The sequence below is a fragment of the Bactrocera dorsalis genome, chromosome 1, assembly GCF_023373825.1.
Source record: "Bactrocera dorsalis isolate Fly_Bdor chromosome 1, ASM2337382v1, whole genome shotgun sequence".
NCBI classification, from domain to species: Eukaryota; Metazoa; Arthropoda; class Insecta; order Diptera; family Tephritidae; genus Bactrocera; species Bactrocera dorsalis.
This window is the reverse complement of record NC_064303.1, coordinates 90,958,290-90,976,978: the sequence shown is the minus strand read 5'-3', so window position 1 is coordinate 90,976,978 and position 18,689 is coordinate 90,958,290. Positions and strand designations below refer to the sequence as shown.

Here is an 18,689-nt window from a genome sequence, read left to right as displayed (position 1 = left end):
AAGGCCGAAAACACTCCAGCTCTGAAAGTATTCAGCGCAGTACCCGCCGGGGGAAGCAGAGTAAGAGGAAGACCTCCCTTCCGTTGATAAGACCAGTTGGGAAGGACCTGTTTACATTTGTAATCTCCAATTGGAAACCGACCCGCTCTAATATACGCATAGCTTTATCTGCAACAAAGTTGGAACGCACCATGAGCCTCCGAGCGAATTTGTGGTATATTTGGTAGTTTGGTTCCGTTATTATACGGCGAGTGTACACGGAGTCGACCGACCGAACGACAGGCTCAACAAATGCGTCTACACCAATGACATTTGATGTGGAATTCATTGCAGCGCAGCGCTGTGACCTCTTCGGTTGACGCATAGCGGCGACGGCGGCAAACCCATTTCAGCTGGCAAACGGTAACAAAACGCTAAACACAATATTCGGGGTACAGCTTAATGCCGGGTGGGGGTGAGTTGGCAGGAGGTGGAGGCGGCTGCACGTGTTGCGGCAACTAGTTAGTCGACAGCGAATAGATGAACACATCCGCATCATGCGGCCTCTGTGCCGAGGCGCGTGTCTAAGCGATCACGTTACTGCGTACATATATACGTAAACATTATAAAACCCACCCCTCCGCCTTTGAGCGCTCGTCAGTGTACTCGTCAGTGTGATGCTCCGTATGGTGTGTCTGTTTTTGGGTTTATTACAAGCAATGATGAAATTTTAATTAAATTTTGATGCGGTTGTTAATGTGGGCATATGCCATGAACACCTACATGCCTATTACAGACGAGCCTTTACGTATGTGTGTGTATGTGTATGTCCTGTACATGCTCTTGCATATGTGCTAACCCCTTTGGGGCGAACTACTACTTCCTTATGACTAGCAGATGATGAGTCTTTAACTACACGCAGCCATATGTGAAGGCAACAGGTTGATTCAGAAGTCTCCAGTAATGAAAGTGTTAGGCGGAGATATTTATGTGTGTTTACAAATTTCAATATTCTGTATTGTGCCGTTATTAAATAATTTCTTAAATATCGAAAGGCTAGATGAAAGATTTAGTATATGTCAAGTGCAAGAATCTAATAAACATCCTTCAGATACGACTCCATCATATTTCCAATAAATGGAATATATATTTTCGGAATCCATTTCTGTTGCGTATAGTTAGATTAGGCTAGGATAGTCAAATAGGCTGATATTTTGCGATCTCTCGAGTAATTGACTTTTGGACAGCTAGAGGTTTAAGAAGAAGAGGTGCTTGCTTGTTGTGATGCCCAGAACTCTTAGGCATGGTTCAAAAAGACCATCGCACACGGAAAATACTACCGGAGCTTATCAAAAATTAATTGATGTTGACGATATCAATTCCAACAAATCCGCCGGGCGAAAGCTGGACCATGAAAGTGAAAGTATCGAGATGTTTCTACTTCGGCTCCTCCTTGCAACTTTCACAGGTTGCATTCAGCTTCATCGCGGGAGAGCGAATAGGACAGTGTCCAGTTAGGACACCTATCATTGCAGCGATGTGAACCTTGCTAAGGACTAGTAGCTCAATGAATCTCTTACGTTCCACTCTATGCCTGAAAGCTTTTGCAACCCCACAAGTGATTGTTGCTACCAACTCTGCGAGCTTTGCAGTCTCGCGAGATTCATGTATCCAACGTCCAAATGCACGAAGACATCGGAACACCTACTTTTGGGTATGGATGCCCTGTCGTGCAAGCTCATCGGCTTTGCAGCTTCCGAAAATTCCACTGTTGTCAGACACTCAGATACTGCTAGTAAGGACATACATCCTTTGATTAGCTTCCAGTTCATTGTCAGCGAACTCAAGGCCTGTATATCGGCTCTGCTGTCGGCGTGGATGCATCCCTTCCTAAAAAGAGCCACACTTCGAAGAAGTACATCTGTTGCTACCTTAATGGGTGCTACTTCTGCTTGAAATCGACTATAGTAGTCTGGAAGTCTGAAACAAAAGTTGATTTCTGAGTTCCCGACAAAATACTCACCCTTCAACCTCCCCCTGGAGGTTAGATGCATCCATCCAACCCTGTTAAAACTCACTGCACTTCTTTTTAGCCCTACCTATCATTCGAACGTATGTGCATAGAGAAGACGCTTTTGGCAGTAGGCTCCGCGACGTAGTGATCTATGTAAAAGCGGTTGATTACCGGAGATTAAAAGTGGATCACTAACGACAACGCCAAATGATAAGGGTTGATGTTAAATCGCGATAAGTCGCCGCAAACGGTAATCAAATTCTACCTGTTTTGCTTATAGGTTGAGCTTTGCAAGGAATCATCTACTATGAGCGAACATTTTATTCGGACTTGCAAGGTAAACAACTGTGTCATCTTAAGGAAGTAAACGCCTAGAAGCGGCAAGTTTTAACAATCGAATAATAATTGTGTTCCAAGGGAGGTTTTTCTACATCCCCTAGGCTAGTAGTCTAATATTGTAGTCCTCTATCGAACCTCACTCAAACCCCTTGAGTGCAATCCCTACTCCGAGCACTATCAAAAAGTCGACTAAAAATAGCGATCGCCCTTCCACAGGTAATGACAAACTGATCCTGTTCTTGTCATGATATACGAGTAGCTTTTCATAAAATCGCACGGTTGACTGCGAGACTTTTCTTTTATCACAAACCAAAACAAAAACGGAAGAAGCAGCGCCGGCAAGTCTTTGTGACGAATATTCAAGAATGTGTTTCGCGCGCTTCACTCCACTTATGGTCAACAACATCGGCCTAATGAGCATACCATTCGCAATACCATCACCCATCTTGAGACCCAGCATTCATTATTGGATAATATTCGACCGAATAGAACACGTCGAGAACGCAGTGAAGAAAATATAGCGGCCGAGTTGAGAGTATACACGAGGATTGTGGAGGGTCGATTCGGCGCCATTTGCAGCAACTCGGACTGGCGTATGGAACGACTTGCCGCATTCTACGTCGTACGTAAAGCAACAGTTGATAATACCTAATGTGCAGCAGTGCTGGGAATAAATCTAGCGGTGCTCAGTTTATCAAAACATTCATAAATTTTAGTGGTCTTAAGTGACAAGCATCCGTCTTCCGCGCATCATGGCATTTATTTTCAGCTGCAAAGTGGCCGCTGCATATTTCATCTCCTCATATTTACCTTTGCGGTGACATAAGTATCCACTTTTTCCGCTAACCAGTTAGGATTTACCGCTATATATATACATACATTTTAAGCTGTGGTTGAATTACTGTGAAAATATTTAGTAGAATCTACGAAAAGCACTAACTATGTGCAGATTTAAAAATGCGCCGCGACTACCACTTTGATTCAGCAGCTGCAGTGCAAGTGCAACACCTAGTCAGTGGGCGCTGAGCAGGCCCATGGCAATGCCGCAGCTTTAGTTAATGCTTCCGTTAATGCTGTGCATCACGTGTCACTGCATATCGCCAGCCAGCGACCGACAGTGGCGCTTCTTAAGTGGCTTCAGTGGTTTCGCTTACTGCCATTGCCACAGACACTTTGTGGCGCCGCGCCTCAACACCGACTCGACTCGACTCGCTCCAGCGCAGCTCACCGTTCTTGCAGTGGAATTATAAATGCCGCTACACGCTGTCATGGCGACGACGACGACTACTGAACTACTGATAGCTGGCGCAGCTGCGCAATGCAGCTATGTTTTAATGGGCTTGATAAACTTTATGTTGTTGCTGTTGTGGGTGTTGTTGCTTCGATGGTGCTGCAATTGCTGCCTCTGCTGTGGCTGTGGCTGTAGCCGTGGCTTTGGCTGTTGCGCTGTTGTCGCCTTAATGGCGTTAAGCTGCTTAGGAATTCAATTATTTTCGTTACAGAAAATTGACTTGACAGCGGTGACGGTGGGACGGTGGGGGAGAGAGCGTGGGAGGTGGCGTCGAAGACAAGTGTACACGTAGTAAGACACGCGGCTAAAGAAACGAACTTAAATAACCTCAAGCAGCCAACTGAGCAGTGGACTGAGGAGGCAATCGAGGTGTGTATGTGTACGTGCAACTGGCAGTCCTGTTGCAAGTGCTTGCAAATATATTTAGGAAAGGAATAGCGTTCTGTTTGCTTGGCGACAGTCACTGCAGGCGCAGTTTTGACTCAGCAACAACAAAGTTATGTGACTAAAATCTTAACACTGATTACTTTGGATTAGCCAATGTGGCAACGGAGAAATGCGGTATTAAATATTAACTTGATCGGCTGCTGCAGTGTAATGCCAGCTATAAGTATGTACTTACAAATATATTGCTATTAAAGCACAGGCATATTTGAAGTCTCTATGTGCCAACGCGCTTGATTGTGATGAAGGACGTCAGGGGCTCCTTGGCGATTGCTTCGCCAAGTTGTGCTCAAATTTGTTATTAGGCTTTCGGTCGCATAAATTCGGAAGAGCGTCAGTGGCGATCAGTAACTGCTGGCCAAAACTTTTAGTGTTGGAAGTATTCAGTTCCTTCCAAACTCCAATAGATAGATACGTGTGGTGGTTGTGTTAAAAGCCGAGTGCGACAAAAACTGACACTTTGTTAGTTTAATGCGGAGTTCCATTGCAACCGGGGGGCGGATACAAAGTACGGCAGAGGTTCTACATGGACCTCGAGCCCTACTAAGGTGGTTAGTGTGTTCTTACCACACTGCATTTCCACTGGTGGTGAAAATTGAGTAGCATGCTAAGGGCGCTGATCAACGCATTGATTTGATTCGCTGTGATTCTGAGCGCCTTATGGTAGGGTTGTCGTCAGCAGGTACCCACGTTAAACACACCGGTCGTTACCATTTGTTTAGTTAGTTAGCTGATTGAAAAGAGACGTCGCATGAACTGTTCTTCATTAATCACATTGTGCTTCCCAGTTTACATTTATAATCTAAAAGAATGGGTTCATGAAACCGCGAGCGGTAAGAGGAAAAACCTTAATAATAAGAACTTGACCATTATGACTTGGTATGTCGCAATCTGACCTTTATTTTGAAACTATTTAAATTCGGACATTTTTGGTTATTTTTTTCTAGAAGCGGTGCTACTTTTCCTGGTTTTTAAACGCTAGTGAAGACTTGCAACCGTGAAGTAAAATGAAATCTCTTATTGTAGCGGCAGAATGTATTTCAGAAATTAATTTGAAAACTCTAGACAGAATACGATTGCCAGTTAAGTACATCCGCCTAAACTTAATAAGGGAAATCCAAGGAGTCGAATCTTAATATTCGGTGGTCGAAAAAGTCTTTTCGTATTTTCAAACCTTAACTTATTTTTTTCATATATATACTAATAAATGAATGAACAAATATGTTTCAACTTGGTCGATCACTTTTTACCATTTCTCCACCAGAAACATAAATCTATCAGTGTTAATCGAAATTTCCAGAACGGAAGCGAGCGAACCATTTATGGCTTGCATTGGTTTCTTCCCTTTTTTATAATTTACATTTTTTTGGTTTAATGAGGCCTAAAATATCACCGTTCCAACAATACTAGTATAAGTATGGTATGACACCATGTGATTGGCAGCACTGGAGATATACAACTGCAACGACATCTATTGGCAAAATAAGAAAAAACCTTTTTCAACAACCTAATATTAGCAATAAAAATGTTTGTATGGAACCAGTTTTATAAAATTTCTATATAAACTTAATTGTCCATTTATGTGTCTAGTTCATTATAACAAAGTTTGCTAATTTTTATCATTATTTTTTTTTGAGCAATGTATTGTAACTTCAGATTGTAGTGTAATACAAAGAATGAACCTTTAATAACCCCCTAATACTTGTTATTTATTAAAAACATTTATTATACTCTAACACAGGTAAAAAAAATGTGCCATTTATATCTCCATTGCTGTATTTACTACCTTTAGATTTTAGAAGAGTGCAAAGCAATACAGCTGCTTCGTTAGAAATTCTTATAATGTCTGTAATACCTTCAATGGTCATACATATCTCCAAAGGATACATATAAATATATATTTCTTATCAAAATTAATTAGTTATTTTTGCTTGTCCTTCGAAACTCTGAAACCAAATTCAAAACAATATTGACGCGGGAGTAAAGTTAAATCAGATGCCACCATGGCGTCTACGCAACAACTTGAACAGAGTATATGTATATTTTAGAGTAGAACCGTGTCACTATACAAATGAATATGTAACATATACTTATGTAGATATGCACGCCGTTTTAAAGCATTATTTACCATAAACTCAGGCATTAGTAAAAAGTTGAATTCTGCTGAAAAAATAACTATAAATGAGTTCAATGACTGCATCACATCATGAATTAGGCCATCTTGAGTTTAAGCACTAATTGTAAGCAAAAATCGATAAATAATCTCTGCACATAACAATACTAGCAAAAATTATGTAATAAATTTAAATGTTTCGCACGTATTTTATATATAAGTTTAAAACGTTTGTGGAAATATTTGAAAAATGAAAAGGAATGCCCTTCGGGTCTTCCTCGCTGGCCTTTCGCCAAACAAACCAGAAACCACTGACAGCATGCTTTTCGTGGTTCTGTAAACATCAACGATGCAAGAATGTGTTAAATAAAAACTAAAAGAGTTTCTCACTTCTTTCGAAAAAAAATCAAACATATTTTTTCCTTTCCGTATAAAAAAATTTATTTAAAAAAATATATATAATAATAAGTAATATTTATTCATTTTGACGACAGTAGGCTACAGGCACAATACAACGGAAATATCCATTTACATTGGAAAATGAACACTTTTCTGCCCAACGGTCATTATCCTCGTCATAGATTGACACACTTGATCTGTCGTCAGATTTAGGGCGGCCAATAAACCATAGCTTATTGTCTAACGACATGCCTGCAATACGAGCCCATTCAGCATTCAAACAACAAATCTGCGCAAAATAATCAGTTTGAAACGAAACGATTGGCAAAAATCAACTTGATTTACCTTAGACCAGGTATTTCGCTCAGGATCATAACGTTCAACACTTTGGCTACCGGAAGCAGAATACGTGTCTAAAACATATATGTGCCCATTATGTACTTTTACCTGTAATGTAAAATCTGGCAATATATCAATCATCATATAATATTTTAATCTAACTTACAAAAGGAAAGTCACGACATTTTGTCATATCCGCGCAAGAAGTCCAAGTATTCGAATCCGGATTGTAGCATTCGACGAGTTTTAAGTCGCCATTATCATTTTTACCGCCCAATACGTAAATTTTATTATTTAAAGTCACTGCTCTGGCGCTATATCTTCCAAAAATCAAACTGTTCATGAACTCCCAACCATCGGATGGTGTATATCTGGAAATCAACAAAAAAAAAACATGAGTTATAAATATAATATCGAAATTGATATGAAAAACATTGCGTTTGTTAGGTTAATGAGCGTCAACTAAGAAATTGTCTGATTTGCAAACTTGAAGTATTCTAAAGAAGTCGCTGGAAATGTCAGATCGTGTGGGTGTACTTAAAGCCAGAGGCAATTATTGGAAGAGGCAACGCTAAAACGTTTCTAGATTTTACTTAATACCCTCTTTCCAAAATATATAAGCACTTTGTTTTGTACATCATCCACATTACTCTAAGGCAACTTATCTAAAATGATTTCACTAAGCTTAAGGTTAACCTGAAATTGTTAAAGCTCAAAATCGCATTGTTAGGTAATTCGTTACAGATTTATACATATTTACCTTTCCACCGACGACAAAACTTTTCCATCCTCTAAATCACGCTCTAAACCACCAATCGCGAAGATTTTACCATCTAATTTGGCAACACAGTGTAAGCTTCTTGCTTGGTTCATGGCGGGCAAATTTTGCCATATCTTATTTCGTATATTCAAGCTGCGGACGATTTTGGATGTTAAACCACTTTTACGACCGCCAATAAATATTAAATTATCATCCTCTAAAATCATACAATAATTTACATAATCGATTTCTAAACTCGCATATTCTTGCCACTTATCCTCAGCTTTGTTATATTGCAACAGATTGTGATATGTCTATTCCAAAATATTAGGCGTAGAAGAATTTAGGATTATAATTTTTGAATATAAGCTGCAGTGTGTGCTTACCTCTGTTGAGCCAATCACCAGGAATGTTTTCTCACAAGTAGCACGTGGTTCTGTAAATCTCATATTTATCTTTGTTCGTGCTGCAGGCTCTCTGATCCACGTTAGCGCCTTGAAGGCCAGCAGTTCACAACCAGGTAACGGCTGAATGTGTGTCCACAGAAAGTCCGCATCAAATTGGGTAAGCCGGAGACAAGCTATTAAAAGTGGCAGTGACTCTTGACGTGCAGGCTCATCGTAATTGACCCAGCGTTTTATGGCATCATAGGCATCTTCCTCACGAGTTATATTCAAATTGTCAGATTCCAGAATACGTTGCAATTTTTCTACATCAAAACTCAGAAACTCAACGCCTCGACTGATCTAGTATTATTAGAAACAAAATGAAAATTACACAAGTACCGCTATTGTGAGGCATTATACTCACCTCCATGAAGTTCTTTATTTCATATTCCATAATTTTTTGCTTAAGCTGTTCACACTGTGTTTCTCGCTCAAGCGTGTAAGCAGCCTGCAATGTATATTCATTCATATTCGCCATGATGTAGTCAACACAACTATTTATGGCATCGTCCAATTGCAAAACGATTGCCGCCTTTAGCATGACACCGACATTGTTAACGGTAATGAGGGCCTCTCCGGTGTAACAAAAGGCTATTAGACGCTCCAAAGTATCGCTATCGATATCATTTATCTCGACGACGGGATTATTGCCTTGCTCGCCTTTGAAAAGGTTCTCGAAGTAGGGACTTGCTGCTGCGAGTATCAAACGATGCGCGGGTACACTGTCCACACATCCAAAAATTATAAATATTAAACTAAATCATTTTGTGTAAGCTGAGGACAATGTAATACTTACACAGCCGTTGGGTTTGATGCTTTAAAAGTCACATCGATTAGAGACTGTTCGTCGTAGAAGCTAAGTAATTTCTTCATCAATTTCTTCATGAAGCGGTTCAGCTCACTGGAATTACTCTGTAGAGCAAGTGTTTGAGCACAACTCGTCGCCATTATTTGTTACTGAACTTTCCTTTTGTATTAAGAAAAATTATTTATTTAATAAAATATTTCAAATAAGTGGTTAAAAGCACTGGAAATTCGTTTTCAAGTTGTCTGGTAAGCACTATATCTGCGTCCGGTCAGTGACTGTGACCTAACCTTAACAACTTTGGTGGCGCGTTGAACTCAGTGCCTGACAATAAGCTAACCGGTGTACTTTATTAGTAGTTATCGCAGTTTTCAAACGAATGTTCCAGAACCTCTGCGAGTGGAAATTAAACAGAAAGATATCTTCATAAGCTTAAGATCTCTCGCTCTTGTAATTAGTTACGCTTTAAATGAGACCTCTGTAGAAATACTCAGGGGTGTTGTGGAATCTGATAGTTGTCGGAATCAGAATTGAAACCGATCAAAAGAAGCAGTAGGTGTCATGAATTCAGATATTATTGGTTTGATATTCGAAACAGAATTTGTATCGGTTTTGGGTGTCAGAAACAAGTCAAGAAGATAGTCGCACACAAATATGAATTGTAAGTTAAGAAATCAAGTTATTTTATTGTTGAGTATTTATCTTTATTTCTATAGAAGAAAACATAAGAATAAAACACGAAATGTCTTAGTTATAGAGTTTTGGAAAAAAATGCGGATATTTAAGAGGGGAGCTTTTTTTAGAGGCGTTGTTTTTTAGCTTTTTTTTGGGAGGGAAAGAAATAAATGATTTAAGCGAAATTTGTAGGGTTTATATTTATATGTATGTATGTATGTATATTTGAATATCATCCGCGAATTTTTTTGATATGAAATCTTTGACATTCTGCCTTTGAAAAGCAATTGCCAGATGCTTCTCGCATGTGCATATGCCAGACGGCGGGCAGGATGCAAGTCGAGATTTCTATCGGAAACAAAAAATTCAAAGAGATTTATATTTTTTAATAACTTATGTTCAAATTAACCCTTAGTAGCCTGATTTTCGAAAGTGATTTATTTTTAATATTACTGTGTTTGCTTGAGGGTCTAAATGAAGGGAAATATACATACATAGCTAAAAAAAATCACAATATTTATTTTACATATTTATTTAGAAAAAAAAAACAGGTATCAATTTTGATACTTCAGGCATACGCCATAAAGAAATTAGATATGTACATATGTATGTACATATGTATATCCATGTATGAAATAATGCGAAACATTGATTGTTTTTATTATCGCATAACGCCACTTTACACTTTTTACAAAACCACGAGGAGGTACGTTTCCTACAATTATTAAATTTACACTTATTTCTAGAATCCATAAATATTTTCTCATGATGAATATTTTTTCATGAGAAAAAGAAAATACATCAAATTTGTATTCAACGAAACTTTTAGTAAAATCTGTTTACTTGTTCACTTTGCCGTGCAAGTAATATTTCATAGATAAAATAAAACAATAATGACATTTAATTTTTTTTTTTTAATTTCGTTGGAAAGAATATTATACAACAGTAAAATACATACAGCCAACCTATAAAAAAAACTAATAGTAATGTGTTTCGGTTTAAAAGATTGGTATCCAAATTGATACTCTAGGTTATTAAGGGTTAGGTTTGGAACATTTTTAAAGAGATTTAAGCAAAAAATAATTAAATTTTTTAAAGCTTCTAAAGCAGGCTCCGTGTGAAACGTAATAAACGTAATTTAACACCCAAATGCGTCTTCATTCATTAGATAAATGTTATCTTTTAAAATCTTTCTTTAATTCGGAACTCATTAAAAACTTTAATAGAATTGCCACAGCACCCCTCACTATACTTGAAGTACTTATGTATGTACATACATATGTATGTATGTATGTAGTTCATTTTGCAATCTACACCGAAAATCACTTTGTTTTAGTTTTTCGCATGGAATTTCTTTCAAAAAAAAAAAAATTATAATCTTTGAAGCGCGGCCGAAGGCAAGCTTGTGAAGTAGTATGAGTGTGCGAGGTACTTTTCAAAATACTCTTTGTTTCTTATAAAGCACACTATAAATCCGGATATGTTTCAAGGTGTACAGTGTTATTACAGCTATGTAAGGGAACTAAATTCTGCAGAATTGCGTTGTTACAACAACAACTCATTTGAGGGAATAATGTGTTAAATAAACATACATATGTATGTATGTATGTATGTACATATATGTACAGTGTCTCACAGCTGCGTTGCTGCATGACAAGCCGATTAATAAAAATTCATGCTAATATTGCGAAAACAATTTTTTTTACTAATTTATGTTAAAGCTTATAGAAAAAAAAACACTAAAATTATTTATTATTTACAAAAGCTTAAGTAAAACAAATTATTATAGCTACATATAAGCTCACAGTGGAATAAAAAGGAATCAAGAAATCGAGTCTTAATAAAATATTTAACGAAAGTGATTTCTGCTCGATTGTACGGAAAATCGTTATTTCACTCCAACTTTAAGCAACGAAGTAGAAACAATTCTTGGGGAAAATATTTATCTGGAAGCCATATCAAGAGTGTTCCGGAAAGTTGGTTTCAAGACCACACGATATAGTTTTTGGAAAATGAATTTAGTTTTATTTAGTACTTTTTATATGATTTCATCATTTGGGCTGTGAGCCACTGTACATAAACTAATGAAAAATCAATTTTTCGCTCTCGGTTTTGCAATATTCGCGTCAAACGAGAAAGAGAATTCCGTCTTTGGGGGTCCTAAACTAAACAGTTACCTTAGCTTTAATATACACAAGTAAACACATAAGCGATATTTTTTTTTCTTCTAAACTCAATTCACAAAATGTGGCAGTAATAGGATAGGTGGCTTGACAGTTTTCTTCGCTCAATTGCCCTATCAGCAAATTCAAAAGAACAACAATCAACGCTTCGCCGGCTAAAGTTCCGCTAACAATAATATAAACATTGAACATTTTTTTGTTATGTATTTTGAAATGCTGACTAGCATTTTGCGTCCCACTAGCGGAACAGCTTGATATTTCGGTACAGAGTTTAAGCAGCTAAAGAGAAGCCTTCTTTTTTGTTACACTTAACTAGAAACGCGTAAATAATTTTGATGCTTACCCCGTTATTCCAATATTATGCAACAACAATAACCGTATACAACTGCTTTCCGATATTTCCACACTAATGTAAATTATACAATATTTTTTAAAATATGTGATTATGTACTATATTAAGTATATAAATACACTTGTCGCAACACTTGTTAAGAAGAACTGAACTTACTACCTTCGCGGTTTACACTATAATGAAGCTAAATCAGTTTTCTACACCACCGATCGTCACGGCGTTGCTCACTTGAGTCGCTTTGGCTCCCAACAACTCAATTACAAACAACTCAGCGTTTTTTAAGGGGTCAGTAGGGTAATCTGGCCTGTTTTTTTTGACATTTTTTTCATAGAAATTTTTATTCTACAATAGAACCTTTTTCACATACCATGAGGTATATCGTGGAGCGTATAAACAAATTTTTTTATCGTCCCTACTAGAATCATGAAAAAATGTTGACAAATAAAAAAAATTTAGCAAAACGGTAGAGTGTGTTTTATGAAACACGCGTTTAAAGTGCCAGGTGTGCACTCTGAGCGGCCCGTATTATTATTTTTGGACTTTTTTCAAAATCTTCAAAAGTTAAGTGGGTTCCTACATTAACTCTATGCTATTTGTATAAGGGAACAGAAAATGCAAAAAAAAATTTTTGAAAAAAGATTACCCTACTGACCCCTTCAGGCAAAATGATCACAGCCGCTAAGTTGACTTGAGCTGGCGCCGTCTGGCTAGTGGTAGCTTGCACGAAAATAACGGTGCCCGAGCTATTCCGCGATTTGTAGATATGAATATACACTCCTCGTCAATAGGTTAGACACACCCGTACTTGCGTTAGTATAGGCCTGGGTTAAATACTGATACTTCGAGGATATTTTTCAGTTTTATATACAAATATAATTTTAACAGAAGTGAGTGCTTGCAAACATTGTCTTGGAAAAGTCCATTATCATGCTTAAAGAGTTCATTTTTGCTTTGTCCCTAGATAAAAACACACATTTTTTAGAAAAAAGGTGATTTCTTTTTAATTGTTTTGATACTAGACTTTTAAGATGACTTAAGATGATTAAAATGTTTAATTCTGCACTAAACAGCTGAAAGGCTAGCGTTTACTTTGTCTTAGTACCCAATCTTAGTTGCCGATCAAATTCCATTACTAACAATTTAACAAAATTCTAAGAATTTGAAATTTCGCTCGAGAAGTTAATGCCTTTGATCACTCAAAGCTTTTCTCCATATGCCTACGGTACTTTTAAATATACCATGTAGGTATGTATATAGAGTTCAGTTGTAGAGCTGTGTTTTATTTATTTGGTAATATTCCGATGCAATACGCTTAAAGATTGAAAGAAGTCTGTTTTTGACGTTCCTACATATCTTCACCTGAAATGCAAAATAACGTAACAACATTTTCGGAAATTTACAGTGGCATGAATGAAACACGAAATAAAATGGAACATGAGTGAAAAAAATAGTAATATTGGTTAAAACTGGTTTATATCTGAGTGAAGAACCTGCAACTGTTGAACATATGTAATATTATGTATGTAATTTGAAGTAGTGAAGCGTAATCAATAAGACACTCAATTTTTCACATTTTTGCTACAAATATTGCTCAAAATTCATTGATTTTTTAATTTTAATTTTTTTGGTTATTGAATATTATTTTTATTTATTTTTTTATTAGAACACTAAAATACGTGAAGTGTGTTTAATTCAAACAACCGAAAGACTATGAGTATACATCGAAGTTTCTAGAGTCTTCAAATGCCCAAATATGTTTCTCGAGCCAACTCTTTATGATTTTTAATTTATTTTTCGAACTTTGAAAGAAAATGACTTTGCCCAACTAAGACCGGCATGGTAGAAAACAGAAGAATTTAATGAACAAAAATTTGTTGCGTTTAACTTATGACTAGTAGTGTACTTATGTATTTTGGATTTTGGAGGATTTGTCACTGTGTTGTGCCGACCACTGCTGTAGGGAGACCCATAATGCTAGTTTGATAGTTCGGCTGACAGTATCTTATAAAAGTATTTCACATTTTTAGGAGCAAAGAGTTGCATTCGTTGACTTATAAGTACATACTTATGTATATGAATATGACTCGAACGCGCAAATACGCAATAGAAATCGTTCATCAGTTATGTAATTTTGTAATATTATTCATTTAATAATATATAAATTATTTAAATCATAAAAATCGATTTCCCACTCATTGCTGAACTTGCTGTAGCGTACTGTAGGCATACTGCTTTGTGATTGGTCGCATGAAGTCCGTTACTCGTCTGCTCAACGGTCTCTCATGTGCAGGCCAGACCTTAGCATGTGCTAAGAGAACGTAAGTGATCGCATACGTATACACACGGAATGTTACTTGCCCACGCAAACGAAGAGCGTAAACGAGCACTTACGATGGGACAAAACGAGAGTGAAAAATATGCAATCAGAAGTCAAGTTGATAAATCTATGCTCGTCTTAATTATGCTACTTCACGTGGCATAGATTTTCTTCTTTGACATCTGAAAGCAGACTGAATATTTTTGTTCGCTCTGTTACAGTGTAAGGGCACTAACGCAGCGACAGTTTGTGATCGTGAGCGATTTTCCCTACGTTGGCGAGCTCAAGGCGTGGCTAAAAATGCTTTGTTGTTAATACAGTAGAAATTTCGTTTTATGTTGAAGCGTTTTGTGCCATTACGAGAGCTATTATGTTGTTAGTTTTTATTGATGTTGCATCACATGGGTTCGTAGTGAGACTATTTTGACCATAGTTCTCATTTATAACACTGCACTGACTACCAATTTTGACAAACAAGCACTTTTGTCTCAAAAAATATTAGTAAAAATAAATTTTCTGAAATTATCTCCGTTGATAAGAAAAATTAAAAAAAAAACGTAAAATTTTAGTTTTAAAATAAGGTTTCGTGTTTGCCAAAGGGGCCAGACTATATGTCGCTTTTACTATTCAATATTTACCTACCGTAGAACCGTCTTTTCAAATAAATAGCTGAATTAATTGACTTTTAAGAGGGTATTCTAGTATAGAGGCTTGAATTTCGAGCTATTTTCAACAATTAATAAAAAAGAAGCACTAGATATTTTTATTATCCGTTTTTTTATCATTTGTTTATTAAACTTAGAAGAGTACACAAAATAATTTTAATAAAAAAAAGGGGAGAAAAAGAGGCCGTGTCCTCATCGCCGTGATTTCTACCCTTGTCGTCATCTGAAAAATAAAACAATGACAGATTCTTAATGAGTACGAATGTCGCTATGTTATGAAGCAGCAAAACTAAAAAAACAAATTTCATAAAATGGCGGCTACGCAAAAAAAGGGTCGATTTTTCACTAATTTTTCAATTTTGTCGATTTTTTTTTTATATTTTAAATTTTAAAATTTTATTGTTTGTTGCTTCTAGTGATAGAGATATATTTAAAGAACATTCATGCCAAATTTCAAATAAATCGGCTGATCAGAACTTGGGATATTGTGGCTACCGCATCAAAAAAGGATTTTTGAGAAAAACGCGTTTAAAGTTTTACGTTATACGATATTCGCTCAACCGGTCTAGTTGCCATGTCACTAAAATGGCTAAAACTTTGAAAATAATTTGAGTTTTGAAAAATCTTTTTTGGGGAGATATTTTTGAATATCTAAACTATCGAATTATGAAAAAGAAAATTTCGATTTTTTCAAATTTCTAAACTAGAATCAGTGGCGGATCCAGAGACGATTCTTGGAGGGGGCAATTGAATTTATCCTTCGATTTGGGTTTCAAACTTATTATTGCGAGAGAAATAAATACAGCACAAATTATGAAACAAAAATTATCAATTCCTATTTTTAGGTAAACAAATTGGTTATAAATGAAAAGTCCATTACATAGTGGCTCATTTTATTAAAAATTCAAACAGAAAAATCCTTTTACATTGCGTGTTTCATAACGCAAAACGATGACTGCCAAGTTTTGCGAATCTTTCGATGACTTGTTCAGCGGTGATTTCATGTCATGATGCGTATGAAGCAACGCTAATCCAACTAGACTTTCTTGAAGCATGGTTGTCCTAAGCCATGTTTTGATGCGGCGAAGATAAGAGAAAGAACGTTCAGAGCTCGCGTTTGTTAGATACTTAGGTGTGGATTGTTGGGTATATGTCGACATCACATTTTCTTAATGTTTCCAGTGCAGAAGTTGAAATTTCGCTGCCTTCAATTTTTTGTTGCTGCTGCCAGTGACATTGCTAGTAGCTTAATTCCGCTTGAATTTCAATTTTTGTACGCTTTTTTCATCATCCAGAAGATTTCTGAATCTTTCTATCAAGCATCCGATTAGATCATCAATTTCGTTTTCTTTCAAAAGACTTGCTTTTTCTGGGAGCAACACACTCAATTGGTAACCATCCAAAACTTCTAGTGAAAAACGAGCTTTCAAATCTTCTTTGATGGTATCCAGCAGAGGTATGTAGACAGAGACCCTGTAGTAATCTTCGAAAGTTTTCACGTCGTAATTTTCGTGTTTCGTTTGTCGACCTCATGTTCTCGGTTTCGCCTCGTCAACATTGAGTTTTTCCGCCATTTTCTCGGCTTCTGAATAAATCAATCGGAATATTTCATCAACTTTTTCCCTCCTTTTTTCCAACGTGGCAGGCAACGTCCCAATCATTTTTGATGCCTTCGCCAAATTAATTGCTTCCTTTTGAAGAACTACGCTGAGCGAATGGGTGAGCGATAGAATGTCGCTGAGACAGAAGAGCCCGACGATAAATTCGAACTTGCACAAAGCCGATATGAGAATTGTTGCTTTGCCTGCTGTTTCTTTGTTCTTCCACTTTACCCATCTTGTTTCACACAACTGGACAATTTTTTCACCAAGTATCTTTGCTCATACAGTCACACGTTTTGGAAATGAGTTCTTGAAGAATTTGTAGACTTCTCGTATGGCACTGGCAATGTTTTCGATTAATCGTACTTTCACTGACTTTGAAATACTGTTGTTGAGTTTGTGCGAGAAACACGGAGTCATGACAGCATTTTTTGCTTCTTTCCGAATTTCGTTGACTGCTCCGATATCTGACAGCATGACCGCACATCCATCAGTCCCTATCGAAGCGCATTTCTCCATTCGGAGATTCATTTACTTCATGTCTCCAAGAACAATCCCCCCGGTGGATAATTTCCCTAATTTCATTGGGTGCGTTTTTTTATCTGCCGGGTCTCAAACCCAGCACACAACCCTGCGGAGAGTATGTTTCGCCTTTTCATTTCAGCTCGCCTTCAAACGGATGTTCTTAGACTACCCTGAGGATACTTGGTCAAAGACCGGAAGGCGTCAGCTGTTTGAGTCATATACAAAACAATCATTTCTGGCCACTCCCAGGTGAATGGCTGGCATTGTCAGGGCGTTGATCAACGCATGGATTTGATCCGTTGTGCTTTTGAGCGCCATGTGGTAGGGTTGTCGTCAGCAGGAACCCACGTTAACCACACCGGTTACCATTTGTTTAGTAATTGCCTGACTGAAAAAGGACGCCGCATGAACTGCTCTTCATTAATCGCATTGTGCGTCTCCATCATCCATCAGTGTAAACCGAAATTTCCAGAACAGAAGCGAGCAAACCATTGTCTCCGAAAACTTCACAAATTTCATTGTTGGATTGCGTGGAATTCTTCCCTTTTTTATAATGTACCTTTGTTTTTTGTAAAATGAAGCCTATATATGGTAAGACACAATGTGATTGGCAGCACTGGAGATATACGACTGCAACGACATCTATTGACAAAATAAGAAAATACTTTTTCGACAACCTAATATTAACAATAAAAACATTTGTATGAAACAAATTTTATAAAAATGCAATATAAACTAAATTGACCATTTATGTGTCGAGTTTATTTCACCAAAATTTACCCATTTTTCTAATTATTTTTATAGCAATGACTTCAGATTGTACTGTAATACAAAGAATGAACCTTTAATAACCCCCAAATACTTGTTATTTATTAAAATAATTTATGCTACTGTAACAAAAGTAAGAAGCTTTCAAAATAAGACATTTATATGTCCATAGCTGTATTTACTACCTTTAGATTTTAGAAGACTGCAAAACAATACAGCTGCTTCGTTAGAATTTCTTATAATGTCTGTAATACTTTCAATGGGTATTGTCTCCTGAGAAAGTCAGTTATATCTCCAAAGGATTACATATATTTCTTACTTGGATTATTTAGTTATTTTTGCTTGTCCTTCGGAACTCTAAAACCAAAATCAAAAGAATATTTACGCGGGAGTTAAGTTAAATCAGTGGCCACCATGGCGTAACACAACAACTTGAACAGAGTACATTTCTTAGGGCGAATTCGTGTCACTATATAAATGAATATGTAACATATACATACATATGTTTGCCGTTTTAAACCATTATTTATCATTAACTCAGTCATTATTAGTTAGTTGAATTCCCCTGAAAAATAACTTAAAATGAGTTAAATGATTGCTTCACCCATGAATTAGGCCAAATTGCATTTCAACACCAATTGTAAGCAAACATCGGTAAATAACTTCTGCACATA

At 36.9% G+C, this 18,689-nt stretch overlaps 1 protein-coding gene across 1 annotated transcript; it reads right to left on the bottom strand.

Moving 5' to 3' along the window:
- Nucleotides 1–6,626: 6,626 nt before the first annotated feature.
- LOC125775279 (kelch-like protein 5) lies at nucleotides 6,627–12,299 on the bottom strand. Its single transcript, XM_049446820.1, has 8 exons — nucleotides 12,131–12,299; nucleotides 8,921–9,091; nucleotides 8,489–8,846; nucleotides 8,065–8,424; nucleotides 7,679–7,992; nucleotides 7,085–7,289; nucleotides 6,925–7,026; nucleotides 6,627–6,868 (listed from the first exon to the last, which is right to left on the bottom strand). The coding sequence occupies exons 2-8, from the start codon at nucleotides 9,070–9,072 to the stop codon at nucleotides 6,656–6,658; spliced, it is 1,704 nt and encodes a 567-aa protein (XP_049302777.1). The 5' UTR covers nucleotides 9,073–9,091; nucleotides 12,131–12,299; the 3' UTR covers nucleotides 6,627–6,655.
- Nucleotides 12,300–18,689: the final 6,390 nt, after the last annotated feature.